Genomic DNA, 24558 nt, shown 5'->3' with positions numbered 1-24558 from the left:
CATATTTTGTTCAATTACAGATTAAACTGTGGTGAATTAAACTAAGAAAACTGTTTATTATGGCCTCATTATTGTCAAGTTCTTAAAAATATTATATTATTACATTACATTATATTATTACATTATTATATTATATTATATTATTATTATTACATTATATTTCCTAAGTTTGCTATTTATCCCTTTATTTGCTTGTTCAATTTTTAAACATGCAGCATTACTTTCAGTAATCACACTTGAGTCTTTAATGTATGTGATGCATGAAGACCTTATTACTTTCAATGTTTATTATGGGAATTATGTGACTTTTAATAATAGTGCTACAGTTTCTTGCTGACAAGAGATTAAACGTTGTTTGTAAAATTAACTATTTTCCATTTACATCATATACATTCTTATTTTTAATTTTAGTGAGGAGGACTATTTTTATTTATAGGCATCATGTAAGAAACAGTTTGATCTTTTAAATGTACTCGGATTTCCTGAAAGCTGCTGTGACGCTCATCAGAGGGATTATGGTGAAGAAATGAATCTGTGAAGATGTGTATTTAACAAAAATAGAATGGTATGAATATTGCTCAGTAAGTCATGTAAATTTGTTATTATGACTTACAAGTGGGGCATAATTAGATGTTGCTACAGCATTAAACTTAACATATTTAACCAAAGACGGCAAGTTATCATCTATTAATGATGGACTGAAAAAGAAAAAAAAAAAGGAATATCATCATTGATGAAGACAGCCAATGCGTTTTTCCATATCCTCTGACAAGTCTGCAGCTACACAGCCCCATCTGCAGCAAGCTGCAATGCATTGTGTGTTCTGACACCTTTCTCTCATGGCTAGCATTAAGGTTTTCAGCAAATTGTGTAACCGCAGCTCATTTGTGGAATCGGACCAAACAAGTTAGTTTTTGCTCCATATGTGCAACAATGAGACTTGGGTGCCCATGACCCGGTCAGTGGTTCATCAGTTATCCTTGGTTGGACTACTTTTAGTAGGTTCAAACCACAGAATTCCAAGATTACCCCATAACACCTGACCTTTTGAGATGCCTTGACCCAGTCATCGAGCCATCACAATTTCACCCTTTTCAAAATTGTTCAGACACATACTTTTGCCCATTTTTCAAGCTTCCAACACATCAAAATCAAAAAGTAACTGTTCACTTGCTGCCTAATATATCCCACCCCTTGACAGGGGCAACTGCAATGGGATAATCAATATTATTCACTTCATCTGTTAGTGGTTTTAATGTTATGACTGTAATTTGAGTGTAATTACTTTTTTATTTTGATCTTTAATTGCACTGATCTTCAGAACTCTGTAGACATCTAAGAATAAATTATGTATATTAACAGCAGAAAAGATACATGGATGTGTGTTATCAAAATACTGAACATTAAACAATAATAATAAAAATAAAACCTTGTGTGACATTATTATCAATAGGTAGTGGCAAATGTCTGGGATGCATACGTTGTTAGCATATGTTACTGCTATTAGTTTGTGATTTCAGTAATATTTCTTACAATGTTTTCTGTATTTATCTTTAATTTTCATATTTAAAAATAAACTTTTTTTCATTTTATTGCTTCATTTTTAAACTTCTTCTCATTGACACCATGAAACTAAAACTATGATTACTTTAATTTTTATCATAAAGGCTACATTCTTACATGCAGCTGCTGTGTTGAGTTGGTAATATGTTGCATTCCATATTTTTGCACCTAAACAAAGTCTATTCTGGCATGTTTCACATGCTAGCAATAAAGTGATTCCGATTCTGAACAATAAGATATCAAGAGTTTAAATTTTTCATTCTGCATTTTGCCTACAAGTAAATGTCACACACACAGTTCATTGACTTATTGTGCAATTACTGTGGTTGTGTGAAGGGTTAATAACATGGTTTTCTAAAGTAAAACATGGCTTATTTTAAATAGGTTCTAAACCACATTGTCTGCTTTATTTTAAGGTATTATCATTTGTGTAAAAATATACTCTTATATTTCAAGAAAAAAAGAACAGAATTTTTTTGAAACAGAAAGCTGTCCTATATATAAATAACAATATTCTTTTAATAAAATGAGAACTTTATCGAGTTACTACTTGCCTCATTCAGTGAACAACATTTGCAAAAAATAAAATTATTTCTAGGATGAAAAATAATTTCATAATAAATACAAAGCTGATCTTGAAATACACATGACTTTATCCTTGAAGATTTGGGCATATGATGGGTCTATGATCAGGGCCAGTAATTAAGGATTTTAATAAAAAATAAGCTGATTAATATTGCACGTACCACCAAACTAGATGAAATGGCAGATAATTTACAATGAAACAAATAATTAGAGATAGACCTGGACAGAACTGGACCAAAATGTGGCAGACAAACATTAATATTATATTAAGTATTGCAAACAGGAAAAAAATGTTAGATTTCAATTTAGAAACTTAAAAGGTCACCTCATGGCAAGGATCTAGGAGTCACAGTAGACTTCAGATTCTACTTCTCAACAGTGTAAGACGACTAATAGGGTGTTAAGTGATACAGGCTGTTGTGTGGGGTACAAGTAAGGGAAGCTACTGATTAAGCTACATAACTGCCTGGTGAGACCAAATCTGGAACACTGTGTGTGGTTTAGGTCTCTATTACAACAAATGACCTAGCAGCGCTAGGGAATGTCCGCAGAAGAGCAACTAAGCCGATTCCAAGACTGCAAGGTATAAGCTATTAACAAAGACTTAACAACTTCAACTTTTTCAATTTAAGCAAGCGAAAATTAAGAAATGACACGTGCAGAACTTTTTAAAGGAATTACTGTGAATTAAGAAGAATTACATCTGCCATTAAATTGAGTTGTTCAATAGAAAGATGAGGTCACAGGTGAAAACTTGTTAAAAGGAAAACACAAACGTTCTTCATACAAAAAGCAACAAGACATACTGAATAAGTTACCAAATAGTGTGGCAGTCAGCAGTACTTTGTACTTTGCAGTACAGTTATTTTGAGAAAATTAGATTAATATGATTCAGTTTACTAGGCTGAATGGGTTTATCTTGTCAAAACTGTTTGATTTTGCTTTTTATGCTGTTCTTGAAGTTTTTGGTAAACAATGGCTCTCTCAGGCAGCACATATTTTAAGAAAACTGTTGCCAGGGCAGTGTTGCAGTTTTTTGTTTTTTTTTTTGACTAGCTGAAATATTGCATGTTGTGCTCACTTCAGGTCATGCATTATATTGTCTAAAAAATGTAAATCTGCTAACACCCTTCACTGCTCAGATGTAGATGGGAATGTAGTCTGCCTTCATTATTCCTGAAGTTTCTGACCAGCTTCTTGATGTTAATGATGTTAAGGGAAAGATTGTTAACTTAACATCAATGTGCCAAAAATTAACTCTCTTCTCTGTAAGCCATGTGATGAGTGTGGGTGATCAGGACTATGATGAACATAACATTTGAAAAATTAGCCATGGAGATGAAGATATGTAGAATAACAAGTCAGCACAGAAAAACGAATACAGCAGGGGGCTTAATATATTACCCAGTGGAGTGCTTATGCTGAAGATCAATAAGGAAGAAATGATGAGACAGAGATGTATATGCTGATGCCTGCCATTTACGAAATCTACAATTCAGCTACAAACAGCTGTACTAGATCCTAAGTCTAGGAGCTTGGTAATCAGCTTTTATGGCACAAAAGTGTTTTAAATGCAGAGTTATAGTCTATAAACAGTAGTTTGGGATAGCAGTTTTTTAAGTCTTTAAGTGTCATGAAGATGGTGTCCTCAGTGGACTGTTTGTGCTAATAAGCAAATTGAACATGACTCAAACTATCTGGAAACGTATGTTTAACATTTTTGAACACCAGTCCCTCAAAGCAGATCTACACAATGGTAGTGAAAGATACCAGTATATAGTCACTGGGGCAGTATACCTTTGTCTTCTTTTACATAGGACAATTATTATGTTTTTAATGCAGTTGGGAACACTGGATTCTTTCAGATTCATTAAAAGTCTTTAGACATGCCAGCTAATTGGTCACCACAGCTTTTTAAAACACTGTCAAAACAGAAATTAACAAATTTAAAAAATCCTATTTGGATATCGTCCAGTGAAACAGAGAATGACTGATTGATGCATTGCTGCAGGTATACATTTATGAGGAACTTTGGTATCACAGTCAACAATGATGGAAAAAGTATTAAGATCACCCAACAGGGAATATGTGGATGTTTGCAATCAATAAGCATCAGGATACCATGCCATATTTTACATGTACAAACCCCATTTACATGTTCTCTAAAAATGCAATTAAATCAAAAATCTGTAATTTGATAATTCACTCGAACCTTTATTTAACAGGCAAAAGGACAAAGAAAAGATTTTCAGTGTTTTCACCAACAAACTTGGTGATGCCTGCAACACACTCCAAAAAGGTTGGGACAAAGGCAAAGTAAAATGGTAAAGATTATACCAGTAACATTCTGTAAGGTTCCTCAATTAATAGGTTAACTGGAAACAGGTGTGGGTATCAATATTGGGTATAAAAGAAGCATCCACCAAAGGCTCAGTCTTTGGAAGCAAACATGGGTTGTGGCTCACCACTTTGTGCTGAACTTTGTGAGAGAATTATCTGTCAACCTAAAAACAATGTTTTTCAGTGCCAGATAGCAAAGAATTAGCATCTGTCACCATCTACAGTTAATAACAGTGTAAAAAGATTCAGGGAGTCAGGAGAAATCTCTGTGCATAAAGGGCAACCACTACTGAATGTGAATGACCTTCAATTCCTTAGGCAGTATGGCTTTAGAAACCGTCATGCTATAGTGATGGACATAACCACACAGGCTAATTGAGTACTTTAGGAAATCATTGTTGCTTAACACATTCCACCACTGCATCAAAAAATGCTCCCTGAAACTGTATTATGCAAAGAGAAAGCCATACATCTAATTTTGTACAGAAACATCGGCAATTACTCTGGGCTCGAGCTCATCTGAGATGGACTGAAAGACAATGAAAACATGTGCTATGGTCAAATGAGTGCACGTTTCAGCTCATTTTTGGGAAAAAAACAGATGTCGGATTCCACGTGCCAAAGATGAAAAAGACCATTCAGACTGTTACCAACGAAAGGTGCAAAAAACAGCATTTGTGATGGCATGGGGGTGCATCAGTGTCCATGGAATGGGGGATCTGTATATATGTGAAGGCACCATTGATTCGGAGGATTAAATTGGAATTTTAGAGAGACATATGCTCCTGTCTTTTCCCAGGAACTCCACGTATATTTCAGCAGGACAATGCCAGACCTCATTCTGCACCATCACAGCCACCTTACAGGTTTATAGTAATTATTGTCATGTGAACATAGTACAGTGAACCTACCATCTGCATGTGCTAATTAACATGCAACAAGTCACCACGCACATTCTGATACCATTATTATTACCCATACCTGGATTTCTGTAATGTTTTAATATCACCAGCTTGAAATATAATAGAAAACTTCAGGAAATTAGTGATGTCACCGTTACATTTGAACTAGTGTGGTGCGGAGGCGTCACTTGTTGCATGGCTGCACTCGGGTCCTAATTTGGGATTCTGAGCTGATTTGTCATGTGCTGGGTGCGGCAATGTGCTGAATCAGCGCATGCTCCTAACCAGAGACCTGGATCTGATAAGGAATCTCAAAACATTTCTTAATCTATAGATTTAATTAACCACTGGCTACTTTTAACTATTCAATTCAACGCCCACCTTATTATTTTCAATACATCTACTAATACCCTGTTCTGCTGAACTTGGTCATAGCTTTTATTGGACTTCCTCTAGAGTTGTTACTTTCGTAAAAAAAAAAAAAGTGTTTAAAATAAAACTACACACAACAATCTGCATGTGGTCCTACAGGCACAGTATATAATGGACCAAAGCTTTTGTTTGGCAGATCAAACCCTTAACTAAACTAATGCAATAAAATAAATGGATGAAAGAAAATGAAATATATTTAACATTTGTCAAGTTAAATCTTAACAGAATATGACTGTTTCATAAATTGGTGCAAAATATACAAAGCCAACATAAATTGAATTATGGTTACTAAAATTGTTCAAGTTTGGTGTACAGCTGATACAAAGATTGATGGAATGTTTAAGATAAGAGTGCAAACTTCCTTCAAAAACTGCATAAAACTTGCAGTAAGAAAGAAGAGTCTTTAAAGATTTAAGTATTTCTGCTTACTTCTGCTTTCCCCTTTCACAAAATCACCATGAAAAGGAGTGTTATACTGATGCTGTGCATTAACAGGCTGGTGGTGCAAGCCTCAATAATTAACCAGCAAAACGAGCATTCTTTAAATAAAATTTAATAATAATTTTAAAGAATATTAAAACTGTACTCCATTTTTGTCCTTAAACAGCAAAAAAAAAAAAAGAAACTGCAAAAGCACATTTGTCTTACGAAATAGTGCCTAGAAATAGCCTATACAGGTAACAAAGGAATGCACAAAAAACTCTTTTACAGCTTGTGAGGGAATGTTACTGACATCTACTGGCCATTCGTGATAAAGCAAATTAACTCTTGTTCACAGTGCAAAACACCCTAGCAATAGTCAGTCTTGATTATGTGAACATACTAAGTATTTGTCTTTTCATTGTCTAATTATACCATAAAACTTCCTGTTGAACCAAACTTCCTGAAATAAATGCTGTAGGTACTTGGTGCAAATGTTATTTAAACAAATGAAAAACAAAGAAAATCATGTGATTCACAGCCAATTGTAATATGACTCTGTGCTGAACAGGTCTAATCCAGTAACAAGGTTAATTACACTGTATGAATAGTCAAGTGGAGGATTTGATAAGGGTCGGTGCTACATTTGATCTGGCAATGTCAAATGTCAAGGAGCAGTTCTTATTAAAAGTTTTAAAATTAAAGTTTGTTGTGAAAGGCTACTTTTTAAAAACCCATATTTTAGGTACCTGCTAGTTTTGAAGTACAAATTAACCGAATATTTGTTTACTTAACTCTTAACACAATGTAATCATAATTGCCAGCCCTACAAAATTCACCAAAAGAACACGTAAAAGAAATGTTTATGTAAATTTGAAGCATGAAGTACTCAGTACTGATATAAAGAATAAAATCTTATTTTAAGAGAAAGATTGCATGATGCATGTTAATTAGAGCTAAAAATGACAAAAAAAGAACCGTCAAAGAATTTTCAAGGGGGAGGAAAAGATTGCTGCCTAGGGGCACGGTTGCTTAATCTGTCAACCATGGAACATTGTGTCTGCAACGCTCACATTTATGAGTGCATGGAATGTCAAGATATGACATTTTTATTTATATTTTCAAATGAAAATCCACTTAAAAAAGTTTAGCTACTGACAACATGAAACTGCTCTTAGAAGATATGAATTCCTATACAAATGTGATTCAAATGAAACCACACAATTTAATAGCACTGTGTCAGCCAATAAAAAGACAAATGTGAAATGTAAAAGTCTGTAAACATCATTTGTCAATGTCAAAAACATTTCCTGTAAAAGCAGTGGCGGCTGCAGGATTTCCTTTAAAGCAGTTTCTTAACAAGAAGCCAGTTTTTGCTGTTAATTGAATGTCTTAATGTATTAGATGGTTTGCCTCAGTTCTTCGACTGCAAGCTGAGAAAATTACTAATGTCATTATTACTTCTCCATAAACTTTACAAAGACACTTCAGATACAGCTTTCAGCACCCAGACATTTAATTTATATAATTCCTCCTTTCATTTTAGTTTACCTGATCTTTTTTAGTAAGTTGAAAATGTGCTACAAATAACAATGTAGTGAACAACACAGTGGCTAATACCATTTACACTGGCATTTTCATCACATAGAGAAGCTATTTAAACATTATTTAGAGACCAAAAAAGTTGAGGGACTGGGAATAATTCATACCAGCTAAAAAAACACTTGTGATTTTCTTGGAGATATTTACTTTAGATCAAGCCATCATCAATTAATGATAGAACTGGATTATTAAGTATGAAATATAACTGTGGAGTTTGCAAATTTTTATGCTGGCGTGTGCTATGTTAATCTGATGCCGTCTTCAAGGTAGGTTCCTGTCGTGTATCCAATGCTGCCATAGTAGGCTCAGGCTCCTAGTAACCTTGGAATAGGTTAAGCAAGTTCAAGAAACGAATAGACAGAAAGATGAAAAATCTGGAGACACTCCAACATTCAAGACCCAAATGCACCTGGGAACTCTGGAAATGTAAACACTTAACAGCTACCTCTTTACAGAGTAACATCTGCTACTTTGAAACTCTGAATAATATGCTTCATGGAATAACCAGAGTATACTGCAAGACTTGAAGCACCACACAAAATCAATAAAAAGGAACATGGGAGTTTACTTTGTTATTAAACACAACCTAAAACTTAAGCTGCATTCTTCCAGTTTCTGTGATTCTTCTAAAATAAAGTGCTGAAATCCCTTTGCTATTTGCATGTTGAGCAAGATAAAGATACCATGATTGTAAATTTTATGGCTAGTGCTTTGTGATCTTTCCTTGTTACTGATCCTTGCGTCTTTATCAACTACTCTTTGATTTTGCGCAAGATATTCTCTTTTTCTCCTAGGGCCTCATGTATAATGCAGTGCATAGAATTCACACTAAAACAAGGCGTACAGACAAAAGTGAAAACGTGTGTATGCACAAAAAAAAAATCCAGATGTATAAATCTATGCGTACAGCAAATTCCACACACTTCCCCTTTCCAAATCCCAACAAATGTGAAAGTTAATGCATGTGCACATGCCTACAGCCCCACCTCAACTCCTCCCAAAATTTTGTATATTTTAATATGTAAATAAATATAAATATCACCTTCCGTTCAGTGTTTGGTAAAAAAATACTATGAAAAGAGCACAGGAAAAAAAAGAATTTCAGAAAATACAAAATGGAGGCAGGGAAAAACTCACTATTTGTTGGCTTATGCAGTGGTGTAAGCAGCAAAAGTGTGCCGGAGACACTTCAAAAGTTCAAGTTCAGAAAGTCGCACAGTGCCCGAAAGAAAAGAGAAGTGGTCAGATATCACAGTCGACACAAAAAGGCGAGTCGCAGCCCAGTGTCTGACGATTCTGTTTCAGACAATATTCCAAAAGCTGAAATCCCCCCCAACCACCCACGCGATGCTCAAGCAGTGATGGTGCCAAGCACGTTTTCAGGCGCTGGCTACACTAACACCTCTGCCTCAGAAACCACTGGGAGGCCAACTGGTTGTGTGTTGAAGGACACTGCTTGGAGTCACAAAATGCAATAGTGGATGCTGAAAGAGATGTGGGCAATAAACTATGGAATGTAAGGGATGTACTATGTGATACTGACCAAAAATTAAATGAATTGGTTAAAAAAATAAATGCTGCATTTGATTACCTGTTTTTACATTCTGCTAAAAATATTCAAATGAAATTTTAACTCTGTCTGACTTGGCTAATCATTTGGTGGGTCAGGAACAGGTTCATCATACCGCATCTCTTCAGGTTTAAGCTTGCACAATGCAACACACTTTCTGTGCACTACAGAGCTGCACATTAATAGAGTGCAGATGCTTTCTATTTACATAAGCAAATTGATTCTCTGAAGGTGCCTTTATATAGCTACGGCACCGAGAACCACAACGGATTGATTCTCTGCTCTTTATTTTGAGGTGACTCACTATACTTAAGAGGACTGCTTGCCTTTTGCTGCACTAGAAGGAAAAAGCACCTGCAAATGTGCAAAGATGCTGTTTTTATAAGCTCTCCAGCTATATATGATGTAATGCCAGCTCATTCTTTTGGCGATTCATCCCTGGCTGATGTAACTTGTCCAGCACCGTTTTAATAGCAATGTGCATGCAGATGATTGCTCTGGTTACATTTGGAAAACACAATATTGCTGCGAATTGCGCTTTTATGTTTTCCAGTTCAACCACAGTGTAAGGAAATCTTTTCTATCTGGAAGATAAGCGGATAACACCATCCTATACAGCTGTCATGGAGTGACACAGTGATGTTTGTAAAATACCCGATTGTCAGCAAGATCACGTTGAAAAACACCTGTGGTTAAAAACCTGAAAGTAAGCCTGAAAGTCTGCCTTTGTAAAACTGGTGTCAGTTCAGCACACAGCTTCCAAGAGGATAGCACGTGGAAATCAAAATAACAGTCAACCCTCGTTTATCGCTGTTAATCCGTTCCAGACTCTGCCGCGATAAATGAATTTCCGCGAAGTAGAAACTATATGTTTGTATGGTTATTTTTATATATTTTAAGCCCTTATAAACTCTCCCACACTGTTAACATTATTAGAGCCCTCTAGACATGAAATAACACCCTTTAGTCAAAAGTTTAAACTGTGCTTCATTACAAGACAGAGATGGCAGTTCTTTCTCACAATTAAAAGAATGCAAACATATCTTATCTTCAAAGGAGCATCATGAAGAGCAGATAATGTCAGAGAGAGCGCTCTCTAAGAAAAGCAAACAATCAAAAAATCAATACGTACTTTTAAGTATACAGAAGCACCGCGATAAAGCGGCATTTTGTAGAGGAGCGTCCTATCTTCTAGGCAAACAGCCACTGTGTAAACAGCCCCCTCTGCTCACACCCCCTCCGTCAGGCAGAGAGAGTGAGAGAGACAGAGAAAAGCAAACAAAACAAGCGCCACGCGGGAAGCATATCTTTTAGCATTGAGGAGTTTTAGTTAATATGTAATACATGCTCTGATTGGGTAGCTTCTAAGCCATCCGCCAATAGCGTCCCTTGTATGAAATCAACTGGGCAATCAAACTGAGGAAGCATGTAACCTAAATTAAAAGACCCATTGTCCGCAGAAAGCGGCGAGCCAGCGAAAAATCCGTGATATATATTTAGATGTGCTTACATTTAAAATCCGCGATAGAGTGAAGCCGCGAAAGTCGAAGCGCGATATAGCGAGGGATTACTGTAGACTCAGAAGCCAGTCATCATCCTCTGTAAATATCCATTGTCCTTTTAATTCTTCAATTTGTGATTTCTTCTAGCAACGCTAAAGCAGACATGGTAGTTAGAATAGTTTGGCCATTCCATGCACCATTATATTGTTACAGAATGATTACAATCAAAGGAATTGGATTCGTACATGATATGCAATTAATTTTGGGACATTTTATAAAACCCACATCATAGATGTACAGGGTGGTCCAGATCTAATTATGCAGATCCAGATTGTCTGCATGACTTTGATTTATGCGGGGATAATTCCAGTTCGGCGCGAAGACGATTCTTCATGTTGTCAGTTCGCACACTTCTCAATGGTCCGGGATTTTTCGGGTGATTTTCTATGTAATAAACTTAATAGGTTATAGCGTAATGATAATTGCATAATTAGATCTGGACCACCCTATAAATCTAAAAAAAGAAAAGCAGACCACAGAAACAGTAGCACTGCTTTGACGCTAGGTGCCTCCATTTTGCAAAACAGAGCAGACAAGTGTGTACGCAAGGGGGGATGCTGCCAAGAAAATGTGCGTAGCTTTACGCCAAGTTTAGTTGTTATACATCTCGAAGTGAGCGTGAAAATGAGCATACACAATATTTGGTCTTTGTTTAGAATTATTAGTCCTTTTCAACTTTCTTATTATTCTTCAACTAGACCTAATGCTGGGTTGCGAGCAGGAGATATACCCAGTTCTACCGGGACATGCATAAGACAGGAACCAGCCTAAATTACACTTTGGGGATTTGGAATGAAGTGGACTAATAAAGTTTTTACAAAAGTTAATTCTAACAGAAACTAAAGAGTGCTATGGAGGATTTGGGTTCCAAAACTTTCCAAAATATCAGGCATTCACTTCATTAATGCAAAAATACTTACTAGTTAAACCATTTTATCTATTACACCATCCAAGGCAAAAAAGATGGCTTTAATGAACAATAATATACAAAGCTCTGTTTTACAAATGTACTTGCTGTACAAAGCTCACAAGGTAAAAGTATGTGTGCTTTATTAGAAGGTACATTTGTAAGTGTAGCATTCTTTCACCCATACTATGTTTTTATGCAGTTCTACAAGTCACTTGTGTGAATCTTCCGTCTAGTATATATAATTGGTGCCTGTTCAGGAAACTTATAGGTGCCTTATGCTACCAGGCTACACTTTGACCTAAATAATTAAAATAAATGGATTAAGCGGGTTTAAGGTAATGGGTGTATGAACAACTTAAGTAGCCAAGGGAAAAAAGGAAAAAAAATAATTTCAAGGATAATGCACTACCAAATTAATGACACATTATTAAAAAAATAAGTTGTTGTTTGGACAGTATTAACTCCCCAAGGAGAAAGTCAAATAAATACTGTTCAGATGTAGCCTAAACATCTGCTGCCTTTTTAGTTAATGCATAAAAGAAACTACAAACGCCCTTCTGGGAGTGTGCATTGCTCTCATCCTTTATATATGCAGTTCATGTACTGTGCATTAGTATTTTCAGTATACCGTCTTTATATTACCTCAATGAATGAAAGTGTTTCAAAATGTCTTATACTTAATGAATGACAATGAACAGTATTTGAAAATGTTAAGATTAAAACGATTTGACAGCATGCAAGATATGCTTCATTTTAATATTACATCCATGTAGGTGCAGTATCCATTCTTAACTAACCTGAATAAAATAAGAGCAGCAAGATTTTCTATCAGCTCAAGTATCTCAAAAACTTTAATTTCATTTTTTGGCTATCACACTTTAAAGTTGTCAAAGCTACTTAAGGAAATGGTGGAAAAAAAAACATTAATCTTTTCTGCTTCAAGCATACTCTGTTTATCAATTTTTTAACAGTAATTCAAAAAAAGATTAATAGACAGCATTAAACTCACCTGTTAGGGATGTCAGTCCCATACAGCCACCAGCAAGTATAACACCCAGCACAGCAGCAGCATCCTCTAATAGCACAACATTGGTACTTGGGTCACGGCTCTGCATAACTTTGAGAGGAAAAAATAAATAAATACTATTGTCATAAAAGTACTCATCACATTTTACTAAGGAACAGCTTTTAAGAGTAATTGGGGTTCAGTATCTTTATTCTGAAGGAAATACATATACTGTATATTTTTATCTGTTATTTGCTAAAAACATCAATGGCAGTTAAAATTAGTATTCAGTGTTCTGACAACACTTCATGTTAATAAAAGAGTGAACTACAGTTTTAATAAAAAATTTTGCTATAATTACAGTTACGGTCATATAAACACTTCACAGTACTGAAAAAAATACAATCGCTGGCATCTGAGAGCAGCATGAAAAAGAGAAATAATCAGGGACAAAAAACAAAATAGCTCATAATTAATACAGTTTGTTGCTTAAACACAAGAATGGTGAGAAAACACGTCTCCAAAATTAGCTATTAATTTTTAGCTATAAATTAGCTAATAATTGAAAATATATTACTGGCATTACTGCACTAATAAAAAAGTTTTAACACTGTGATTCCAAATGTCTAATGTAATGTTTTTTCAACCACTTCTCCCTCTCATTCCTCGCACCTTAAAATGTAAACACTCTCATTTGTAAAGTAGACTGCTTTGTTGTACAGTACTGCAAAACCTGCTGAAATCAAGGACTACAAAATACTATCAACAAAACTGTCAAGAACTATTAAAAAGGTCAATAAACCAACAATTAAAATATAAAAGATAGACTGCTTCAAAATAGTAATTCAAGAGAAAAAACACCTCAAAATTATTGCAAAGCATGCAATACTTTCCCTCACACTAATGCTAAAGTTAGAGCCTTGGGGGCGATTGCTGCTGGTGATTTCATGAAGGACAATAAAAACAAAAAATGCATTGCTTTATAGCACCAATTGACAAAGCATTACACAACTGATTTCAGTGAGTAATAATTAATCTTCAATGATGATTTATTACCAAGTTAATTTAGCAAGCTAATGTCCTTAAGACAGCAACTGATATGTTAAAGTTTCCAGTTTATAATATTTTTCTTATTTCTATACAGCATTGAAATGTGACCTTATTTCAATAAAACATATATAAAGTATATTTTCCTTTTATTACATCAATATATTGCTTATGTTTTGAGTTTTTTTTTTTTTTAAAGACAGGAGACTGAATCCATGTTCTGCTTATTTTGACAATATTTGTGTAATTGTCGACACTAAAGACATTTCTGATCACTATTCTAATAAGATAAAATGTTATCTCCTAAGTTTGTAAAATGCCAATAATTGTTTATAAAATGTCTATGGTTTTTAGTCAGTGAGGGCAAAAGCGATCCCTTTAAAGCAAAAGTCCTAACCTGGCAAGCGAGACACTGAACAGCCCCCTGCCTTGTATACTAACTGTACGACATCTTCTTACCAGTAGATGGCACAGACAGCCAGCACTGACTTGCTTACATAGAGAGTCACTGCTCCGTATTGTGTACTACTAGAAATATAACACTTTGGAAAACAAAATATTCAGGGCATGTACCCAGTACACAAGAAAAATTAGGTTCTGGGTTGCACATGAGAAATTCTTAGAATCTATTTATAATTGCAGAATGCAGTTGATTTTTAAATGTTCTTATAAAAAGTTGGACTTTTGTAGTTTGAATATTTCAGATGGCCTGTTTGTAAAACTTGTGACAAAAATAATTTCTTGAGAAGGAGAAAGATTAAAAGAAGACAATTTGCCATTTCTTGTAAAACTTGTGACAACAATAATTTCTAGATTAGGAGAAAGATTCAAAGAAGACAATTTGCCATTTCTGATTTTATGGAGACAAAGGGTCCAAGGCTTTCTTGTAATGGTTTTAAAAGTATAATCCTTTAACATCCATCCATCATCCAACCTGCTATATCCTAGCTACAGGGTCACGGGGTCTGCTGGATCCAATCCCAGCCAACACAGGGCGCAAGGCAGGAAACAAACCCCAGGCAGGGAGCCAGTGAACTTAAACAGTGACACCGACCATTTCATCAGATGGGTATAAGACATAAGTAAGTTTGGGTAAATGCTGATCGCATGTAGTTTGATGAGAAGAAGACCCTAAACCTTTTCCATTGTATGGTGTTACCATTTTTTTGAGGACAGCAACGTACGGTCTGTTTGTAAACATTTTTAACCATTTAGCAGTCATGTTGTCAATCTTAGTTATGCAGTGTTGTGGCACAGGATACTTCCTTTGTCTTGTAAGGGTAGTATTTGTCACGGCTATGTTGTTGCAATTCCTATAAGTGGTGGGTTCTGGTCAATCTTGCCCTACAAGAACTATATTTGCTTGACTTGCCCTTGCTTTATGTTGTACAACTGGAACTAAAGAAGCTAGCTAAAGGAAAGGCATAAAGCAATCCTTCATCCCATGCTACAGAAAAGGTATTCACCAGGTTGTCAGGTGCTGCAACGAAAGTTTACAACAACTGGCATAAAACAAGGTTGTAACTGCTTCTGTACATGACTGCTGCTTATCAAAGGAAGTTAGATTCTACGTTTGCACTGAAGGTACTTTAATTTGCTACATTATCAGCTGGATGAAGTAGCTTTATCATCTTAGTTGATAACATGTGTTCAGGTAGATGCTTGATAGGCTGTACCATGTAACCAGGTAATCAGTATATCAAAAGCTGCTCTCATGGCTCAGTAAGTCCTGGGGATGAAAACATCTAAGCGTAACACCCTTTATGTGTTAGTACAGTATACCCTTCCTTACAGGCAACAACTGAGCACCTATTGCCCGGATAGCTGCAGAAAAACTGATCACCTGATACCATACAACACATGAAGGAATGGGCTGAGGAGTAAGAGGAATGAATGAATGAATGAATGAATGAATGAATGAATGAATGAATAAACGAATGAAGCTTTTATCAGCTGCTGGAGATTTTCCACAACAAACAATAACAATGGAACAACAGAAGCTTACACAGAGGAGACTTGACCATGGATAACAGATGCAGAGATATATTCCAGCAAAGCATAAGCTAAGAGCCAAAAGTACAAATTAATACTAGGTCCTGTTCATACTCAAAAGTAAGTACAGGTAGTCCCCAAGTTATGGACATCCGATCTATGACTTACGAACGGGGCCACAGCTGCGATGCATGCGCCTAAGTAGCTACCACTCCGTCATCTTCGGCCTAGGGACGCTGCAAGCGGTGGCTGGATGGAGGCTGGAGGGGGGCGATTTTGCTGCTCACGCAGTGTAGTGTCCCTCGGGCAGCTCCAGGTGGCAAGAAGTGACCCATGGTCCATAGTCACCAGGGCCACAGCTATCGCTCGTGTGCAGGACAGAGGCTTGATGGGGCGGTTCGCTGCCTGCCCACCACGCTGCCGCAGCTACTGCTCCTGACTAGAAGAAGGCTGAATGGAGCGGAGGGGGGCATTTCACTGTCCACTCACCACACATGGCTGCCCCGTTTATTCTTGGTGGGCGGCTGGTAATGCTGTAAGCGGTGACCAGGTTGTGGCTGAACAGAGGCCATTGAGGGTGAATGGGGCGGTGGGGGTTAGCATTGTAGTGTGTCTCAGGTGCCTGCCTGTTGAATGGGGGAGGTGGTGGGCAATTCCCTATCAGCCTTTGGCTGCACCGTGTTCATTCTTGGTGGGCGAATGCTGCAGGCAGCATTCTGTAGTGGAGGTGACTGTGTGTTGGGTGGGTGGTGAACCAACCCTTGCCGCCGCCATTCATTCTCAATGGCAAATCTGCTTGTACAGGGTGGTCCAGATCTGATTATGCAGATCCAGATCATCTGGATGACTTTGATTTATGCGGGGACGATTCCAGTTCGGTGTGAAGAGGATTGTTCATGTCGTCAGTTCGCACACTTTTCGATGGTCTGGGATTTTTCAGGTGATCTTCTGTGTAATAAACTTTTTAAGCTATAGCGTAATGAAAATTGCATAATTAGATTTGGACCACCCTATACTGTTACACACATAGCAAAAAGTTGTCTCTTGTCAGCACATCAGACGTGTTGATGATGGGTAGGGGAGTCTGGGCGGTCTCATGGTCTGGAATCCCTACAGATTTTATTCTTTTTCTCCAGCCGTCTGGAGTTTTTTTTGTTTTTTTCTGTCCACCCTGGCCATCGGACCTTACTTATTCTATGTTAGTTAATGTTGACTTATTTTTATTTTTTACTGTGTCTTCTATTTTTCTATTCTCCATTTTGTAAAGCACTTTGAGCTACATTTTTTTTGTATGAAAATGTGCTATATAAATAAATGTTGTTGTTGTTGTTGGGTGCCTTCCTGCTGTGATAGCGTGTACAGTGCTGTGCAGAAGAGCTCATCTTAACCATTTGTCTTCATCCTTCAACAATGTCTCTGAAACACAAATCTGATGCAAGTGCTGGTGATACAGTAAAGAAGAGAAAAACCATCACCATTGAAAATAAAGTAGAAACAATAAAAAGGTCAGAGAGAGGTAAAACTCCACAACTCATTGGCAGAGCACTTGGTTACAGTCAGTCAACAATAGCATTTATTAAAATAATGTACCTGTTCCGACTTACAACTTCAGTACAAACCTACAGTCCCTATCTCATATGTAACCCGGGGACCTCTGAATTTGAATCACTCCAACTTGTGCAGTATGTCCCAATAAAACAGACACAGGTACAATATTTTACAGTTGATAATAGGTTAGCGATGGCACACCACTGGCAATAACACAACATTAAGTACAACACTACTGGCCTTTTCTGAATCAATTCTTCACTGCAGTCAGAATAAGACTCCATGGTAAAGCACATAACTCCTTTAAGATAATAATTGCAACTAAAAAAAAACAAACCAGACTGCCATGATGAAACTAGAAGGAAATAACAGTTCATCTTGGCACACTCATGCCGCAAATGACACCGGCATAATCTAGGCAGTAATTAATGCAGCTTCAAAATTTACAAACATTCTAAGCAACCAGTCCGTTTGTAGTGCTAACTACAATAGCGAGGATAATGTAAATACTAGAGTGGAAAATTTTAATACTAAGTTGAGAGCTGCTGCTGACATAGTTGCACCTGAAAAGACAGTTAAAAAATCTTCTAGCATTGTTATACCATGGAAGACTCAAAGAGTGTCTGATTTAAAGGTAACATGTTGGAGAACTGAGCGTAAATAGAGAAAAATTAAACTAAATATCTGCTATGAGATATTGAAGGTTAAAATAACAGAATACAATAACACAGTCCGTCTTGAGAGGTGCTACTATTTCTCTAGAATTATAAATAACAATGTTATTAATCCCAGAGTCTTATTCTCTACGATTGATAGTCTGCTAAACCCAGGTAACTCAATGGAAAGCCTACAAAATATTTCCACTCAAACTTGTGAGGCTATTGCTGTATTTTTTAATCAAAAAATTAATGATATTAGAAATAATATACGTAGTATATCTCCCCATTGATCCTCTTAAGCCGCAGTACTCCATTATAAACAAATTAAATTCTTTCACCAGGATAGATTTACCTGATTTATATAAAATAATTTCTCAACTGAGACCCTACACCTGCGTCCTTGACCCAAAACCAACTTTTTTCAAAGAAGTATCCGGCGTGCTAATTGATAGTATTCTTGACATAAAAAACTCGTCATTAGATAAGGGAGTCTTTACAGACTGTCTTAAGACTGCTGTAGTTAAACCTCTACTCAAGAAGAATAATCTTGATTCCTCTGCTTTTGAAAATTTTACACCTATTTCCTCTTAGATCTGAGTGCCACATTTGATTCCATTGATCACAATATTCTTAAAAATCTCCTAAGTCAGTGGGTGGGCCTCTCTGGCAGTGTCTTACATTGGTTTGAATCCCACCTAGCAGGTAGAAAATTCTTTGTAAGTTGTGGTAATTATACTTCGACGATATTCTATATGGTGTTCCACAAAGCTCTATCCTGGGTCCACTGCTCTTTTTGATTTATATGCTTCCATTAGGTCAGATTATCTCGTGACATAACGTGAGCTACCACAGCTATACTGATAACACACAGCTGTATTTATCAATAGCACCCGATGACCCCAACTCTCTTGATTCACTGACACAATGTCTTACTTGTGTTTCCGAATGGATGAGTAGTAATTTTCTCAAACTAAATAAAGAGAAAACTGAAATTTTAGTGATTGACAAAAATGGATATAATGAGGTTGTTAGAAATAAACTTGATGCATTAGGATTAAAAATCAAGAGAGAGGTAAAGAATTCAGGGGTAATAATTGACTCTGACCTGAATTTTAAAATCGCATATTAATCAAATCACTAGGACAGCATTTGTTCACTTAAGAAATATAGCAAAAGTTAGACTTATATCATTGAAAGATGCTGAGAAACTAGTTCACACTTTTGTTTTCAGTCGACTAGATTACTGTGACGCACTCCTCTCAGGACTACCCAAAAAAGACATAAATCGATTGCAACGAGTTCAGAATGCAGCTGCTAGAATTCTAACTAGGAAAAGAAAAATCCGAGCACATTTCTCCAGTTTTGATGTCACTACATTGGTTACCTGTGTCATTCAGAATTGACTTTAAAATACTGCTTATGGTTTAGAAAGCCTTAAATAATCTCCCTCCATCTTGTGTTTCGGAATGTCTGACACCTTACATTCCAAATTGTAACCTTAGATCTTCAAATGAGTGTCTACTTAGAATTCCAAGAGCTAAACTTAAAAGAAGTGGTGAGGTGGCCTTCTGCTGTTATGCACCTAAAATATGGAAAAGCCTGCCAATAGGAATTCGCACGGCTAATACAGTGGGGCACTTGCTGACATGGCTTTCTTATAACTTCATTTTAGTTTAATCCTGATGCTCTGTATATTCAATTAATTATCATTACTATTGATGGTGGCTCCAAAATCCGTACTAACCCCTACTCTTTCTTCTGTTTTTTTTCTGGTTTTCTGTGGTGGCGATCTGAGCCTCCACCACCTAATCAAAGCACTGTGATGTCTCTACATTGATGGATTAAAGGCCAGAAGTCCACGTGACCGTCATCATCAATCCATGAGAACTCTGAATATAATGAGGACTGATCATTTATGTTAAGTAGAATGTCTAGAGGGGGCTGGGCGATCTCATGGCCTGGAACCCCTGCAGATTTTAATTTTTTCTCCAGCTGTCTGGAGTTTTTTTGTTTTTTCTGTCCTCCCTGGCCATCGGACCTTACTTTTATTATTTGTTAATTAGTGTTCTCTTATTTCAATTCTTATTTTGTCTTTCCTTCATCATGTAAAGTACTTTTAGCTACACTATTATACACAACAAAAACGCAGCTGAAAGCCACAAAATAACCTGAGTCTATCCATTGTATTGTAAACACAAAATTTTATAAATTACAGCAAACAGCATAACAACTCTTTATAAATCTATCCAATTACAAGGAAAGATTTATTTTTTTATAGCAGGAATTATGATGTTATTTTATTGCCTGTTGAATTTAAAGAACTCTGGGAAATTATTTAGTTGTATGAGTTAGCCAGATACAAAGGCACCTCACAGCAAGCTGCATGTAAGCTGTCATGGCACTACACAACAGTTCTACAAGCTTACCTGTTCATCGTAATGACTAAAAAAATTTGCTTTATTTTAAGACACAGTCTAGGACACTTTTTTCTTCTATTATCTAGAAAAATGGATTTTGGGTTAAACTAAATATTTTGCTGCACTATATTAATTACATAACTCATCAAATGTCTGCTTGAAACAATGCTGTAAGACAATTTACCTTAACACATACTTGACTGCTGTCCTCTTTATTCATAGCAAATAGTAATCTCAGAAAGGAAGTTTAAAAAGGTGCTCTAACCTAGCAATTAACAACAAATAGCATGTTTTAAGTATTTGATTAAAAATAGCAACACATGACTGAATGTATGCATAAAAAACGCATAAAAAATACAAATTTTTCTTCAGAACATATTAAAATAATGAAAGCAATTGTTTGATATACTGCAAGGTTATTAGAGAGGCTGAAATATATTTGAAACACTGCAGCAAAATAACATGAACTCAAAACTTTTATCTAACATCTGATCTATGTGAAATATATTTATACACAATGTAATTTTACTGAAGATAGATTAAAGTCAAAGAAGCAAAAGATAAGTACATACCATATTCATAAAACGAAATTCCCCGAAGTCTGGCACTCTTCCTGATCTCATTCACTGCCACCAAAAGTGTAGCTAAAGAAATGACAGTATATTTTTCACGGGACATAACATTCCGATTTTTTTTTAATACCAGTTTTATTAAATGAAAGTGACAAAAAAAACAAACTGTTATTGAAAACAGTTGCCTATTATCAAATAGCCAATAGCCAGCGCCTACTATATCCTTTGTCTTTTAGTAAAATGAGAAAACTTAGAATTGGCTAGTTTTGTTTATAATTTACGAAGAACTGTATAGTTTAGAAGCTTCAGCTGCATTCTTCCCATTCTTACTGTGTAACCAAATAATGTTTTGCTCATTAGAAAACATTTCAAAAACGGGAAAAAAGGAAGAAAGAAAAAGAATATGTTTGAAAAACAGAAAATCTCTTTAGACTTTATGTCTAACTTGGGATTCTATCGACTTCAGAATACAAGTCTTTATATATATATATACATATATATATATATATATATATATATATATATATATATATATATATATATATATATATATATATATATATATATATATATATATATATAAATGAGGTTAAATACATAATCTAATCTGTAATATAATATTAAATAAAAAAAGAGACTTACCCCCTTCAGAAACTAGGGATCCAGCCAAAATACAATAAGCCTGAAATCAAACAAATATTTCATCCTGATGGTAAAATAATAGTAAAACACACTTTAGTGTTTCGATCAGGTTGCTCTTACTTAGAAAATGGTAATTTGGAACACACCTAGGAAATACACACAAACACAGAGGCAATGTGTAATTTTTTACTATTTCACATAGTATAAACTGTAGACCAATCACAGTGGCAAATGTCTATCTACAAAAAGCAGAATTAACAGTGTCTTACATAATGTTAGGGACAAACACACATTTTTCCTTGATTACCCTTCTGTTTCACAGTTTAAAATTACAAATCAAACAATTCAGACATGATTAAAGTGCACAATGCAGCATTTATTTTTAGGGCATTTCAATTACACCATATAGAAATGACAACACTTTTACCCCACTTTGTACCAAATATTATGGATTACACTGTGGGTTAGTTATTAAGAAATAGTGTCTTATTAAAACGGCCTTGATTTAAATTATTAGTTAATAATACTAACAATAATAATAATAATACTACATGTTATTTATGTAGGGCCTTTCCCATGCTCTTTGTGTTTAGTTATAAAATCCTGCAAAGACTACCTACTCAGTTTTTGAATGCGCACAATGCCCTATTTTCCTCAGATAGTTCATTCTTAATTGTCCTCTAAATTAAATATACAAAGGTGTTTTAAATCTTAAACAGACTGAAAAAGTAAATACCAAAAAAGTTCTAAATTTGCTGGATGCAGGTGCTGTTTTACTTTAATAACACTGTATTCAGTGTGATTATACACGGTTACTCTACATTTAATGTAAAGACTGGCTTGCATGGATGAGGTACAAGCAAGCAGTTGGGGTGGGGGGAGCCTCGTTGAAGGTCAAAGAAAAAAAATAGGAACTATATGGAGGATTATCTACTGTGACAGTTCACCAGGACCAGGTAGCTTACAAGGAAGCAGTAAACCAAATAACTGTACACCACTTTACAGCAGGTAAACATTCAAATCTAAAGGCAGTCACACTAACATACGGATTTACTTTTATTCTCCTCATGTGAATGGTTCTTGAGAAGAACATGGTTTGCACACCATTGATTTTTCAGTCCTACATTAGCCTGCTACGACAGAGCTTTATCATGTGTCTCCCAACTGTCATAGTTTTCTAAAATACACTGGCTCTGCTACAGCAGATCTTAAAATTCACTATCACCAACAGTGCCATATCAAAGTATTGTAACATTTTTCAAAGTACAATAGCAGTACTGCTTATATTAATTAATTGTGATGGAACTTTAAGGTTATGCAAGTTTTTCTTTAGTCAATCTATTTAGTTGGTTTTTGTTTAGTGTTTAGTAACAGGAAGGTACTGATCTGAAGTGGAAAAAAAACACCACCCTCAGTTAGATTTATTTTTATCTGTTTAGCAAAGATGCCATGTACGAGTAACAAGGCTGCTGCAATTATGCAATAATTTAATGGATTGCTCAAAGGTGAGAAACCAAATATGTAGTCTGAATTCAAACTACCAAAGCAAAAATAGCTGTAGGTGACACTTTTTCAAATAAGCTGTCCTTGCAAGCACCACCTGGCAGTCTGTGCTTTTTGCAAAGTGTTGACTATGTCTTAGCCACCCACGTTATCATTCACCAGAAATTAAGAACTTTTCCAAGAAGACATGTTCAAACAGTGTCTATAAATCAATTACGAACAATTATAGATGAACTTGAGCCTTCTACAGACAGAGTCTCAGATAGAAATAAACCTTTTTCATCCAATAAAACATACCAAAAAGCAACACATGGACTAATCCTCTGCCTGTTCATTCAAGAGGAGCTCTTTGTGACTATAAGGTACCAAAAGAACTATTATGTTCTATCAGAGCTTAGCTAAATGATTCCTTTACCTGAGGGAAAATAACGACGCACTAGATGAAATCTGTTATTTTATTTTTGTGAAAGCCCTGTATATTTTAGTTTCCAGCAGTTGGTTTTCTGATCTAGAATAAATCAAACTGGCACTTCAAAAAAGTCCTGGGGCCTCATGTATAAACAGTGCATACGCACAGAAATGTTGCGTAAGAACTTTTCCACGTTCATATCGCGATGTATAAAACCTACACTTGGCGTAAAACCACGCACTTTTCCACGGTACCTCATTCCTGGTCATACGCAAGTTCTCCGCTCGGTTTTGCAGACTGGCGGCACCCAGCGTCAAAGCAATGCTACTGTTCCTGTGTGGTTACTCCTTATTTTCCTGACGCGGCTTTATAAATACACTGAAACTAACCGCACATTGTTTATTAGTGTAATTCATCTTATTGTAATTAACTTGTAACAATATAAAGGTCCAGGGAATAGCCATAGTATTCCAAATACCATAACTGCACCTTCTTCTTCTCAGCAGCTCCCGTTAGGAGTTGCCACAGCGGATAATTTTTTTCCATATTACTCTCACTGCACCACTCGGAGTATTTGTATCACTGTATCGGACTATGAATCACAGCAGCAGCTGATCGGAAAGAGAATTATTGGTATACAGCTTCAAGAACACGCTGTCTCAGCCACGGCAAAACGTTTCAAAGCCTTTCCTGTACGGACCTCGCGGTTCAGAAACAGTTTCATCCAAGAACTTTAAACGCACTCAATCAAGTGCTCCTTGTAGAACTGTTTGTACTTATAAATACAATTACCTCACTGTAAACTTGCACTACAGTTATAATATTACACAACCTGCGCCACTTTATAAAACGTGTATTTACATATGATGACGATGTA

The 24558-nt window shown here is 35.9% G+C and overlaps 1 protein-coding gene across 2 annotated transcripts in view; it reads right to left on the bottom strand.

The window, feature by feature from the left end:
* Positions 1 to 24558, bottom strand: part of slc30a9 (solute carrier family 30 member 9) — a 64986-nt gene that overhangs the window by 12596 nt on the left and 27832 nt on the right. For both annotated transcript variants that reach the window (XM_039751364.1, XM_039751366.1), the window contains 3 exons: positions 21770 to 21809; positions 21128 to 21199; positions 12896 to 13003 (listed from right to left, as the gene is read on the bottom strand). In XM_039751364.1, coding sequence (XP_039607298.1) covers positions 12896 to 13003; positions 21128 to 21199; positions 21770 to 21809 — 220 coding nt within the window. The remainder of the gene's footprint in view (positions 1 to 12895; positions 13004 to 21127; positions 21200 to 21769; positions 21810 to 24558) is intronic.

Source organism: Polypterus senegalus, chromosome 4 (genome assembly GCF_016835505.1).
Source record: "Polypterus senegalus isolate Bchr_013 chromosome 4, ASM1683550v1, whole genome shotgun sequence".
Lineage (NCBI taxonomy): Eukaryota > Metazoa > Chordata > Cladistia > Polypteriformes > Polypteridae > Polypterus > Polypterus senegalus.
This window is presented reverse-complemented; position numbering and strand designations above follow the sequence as displayed.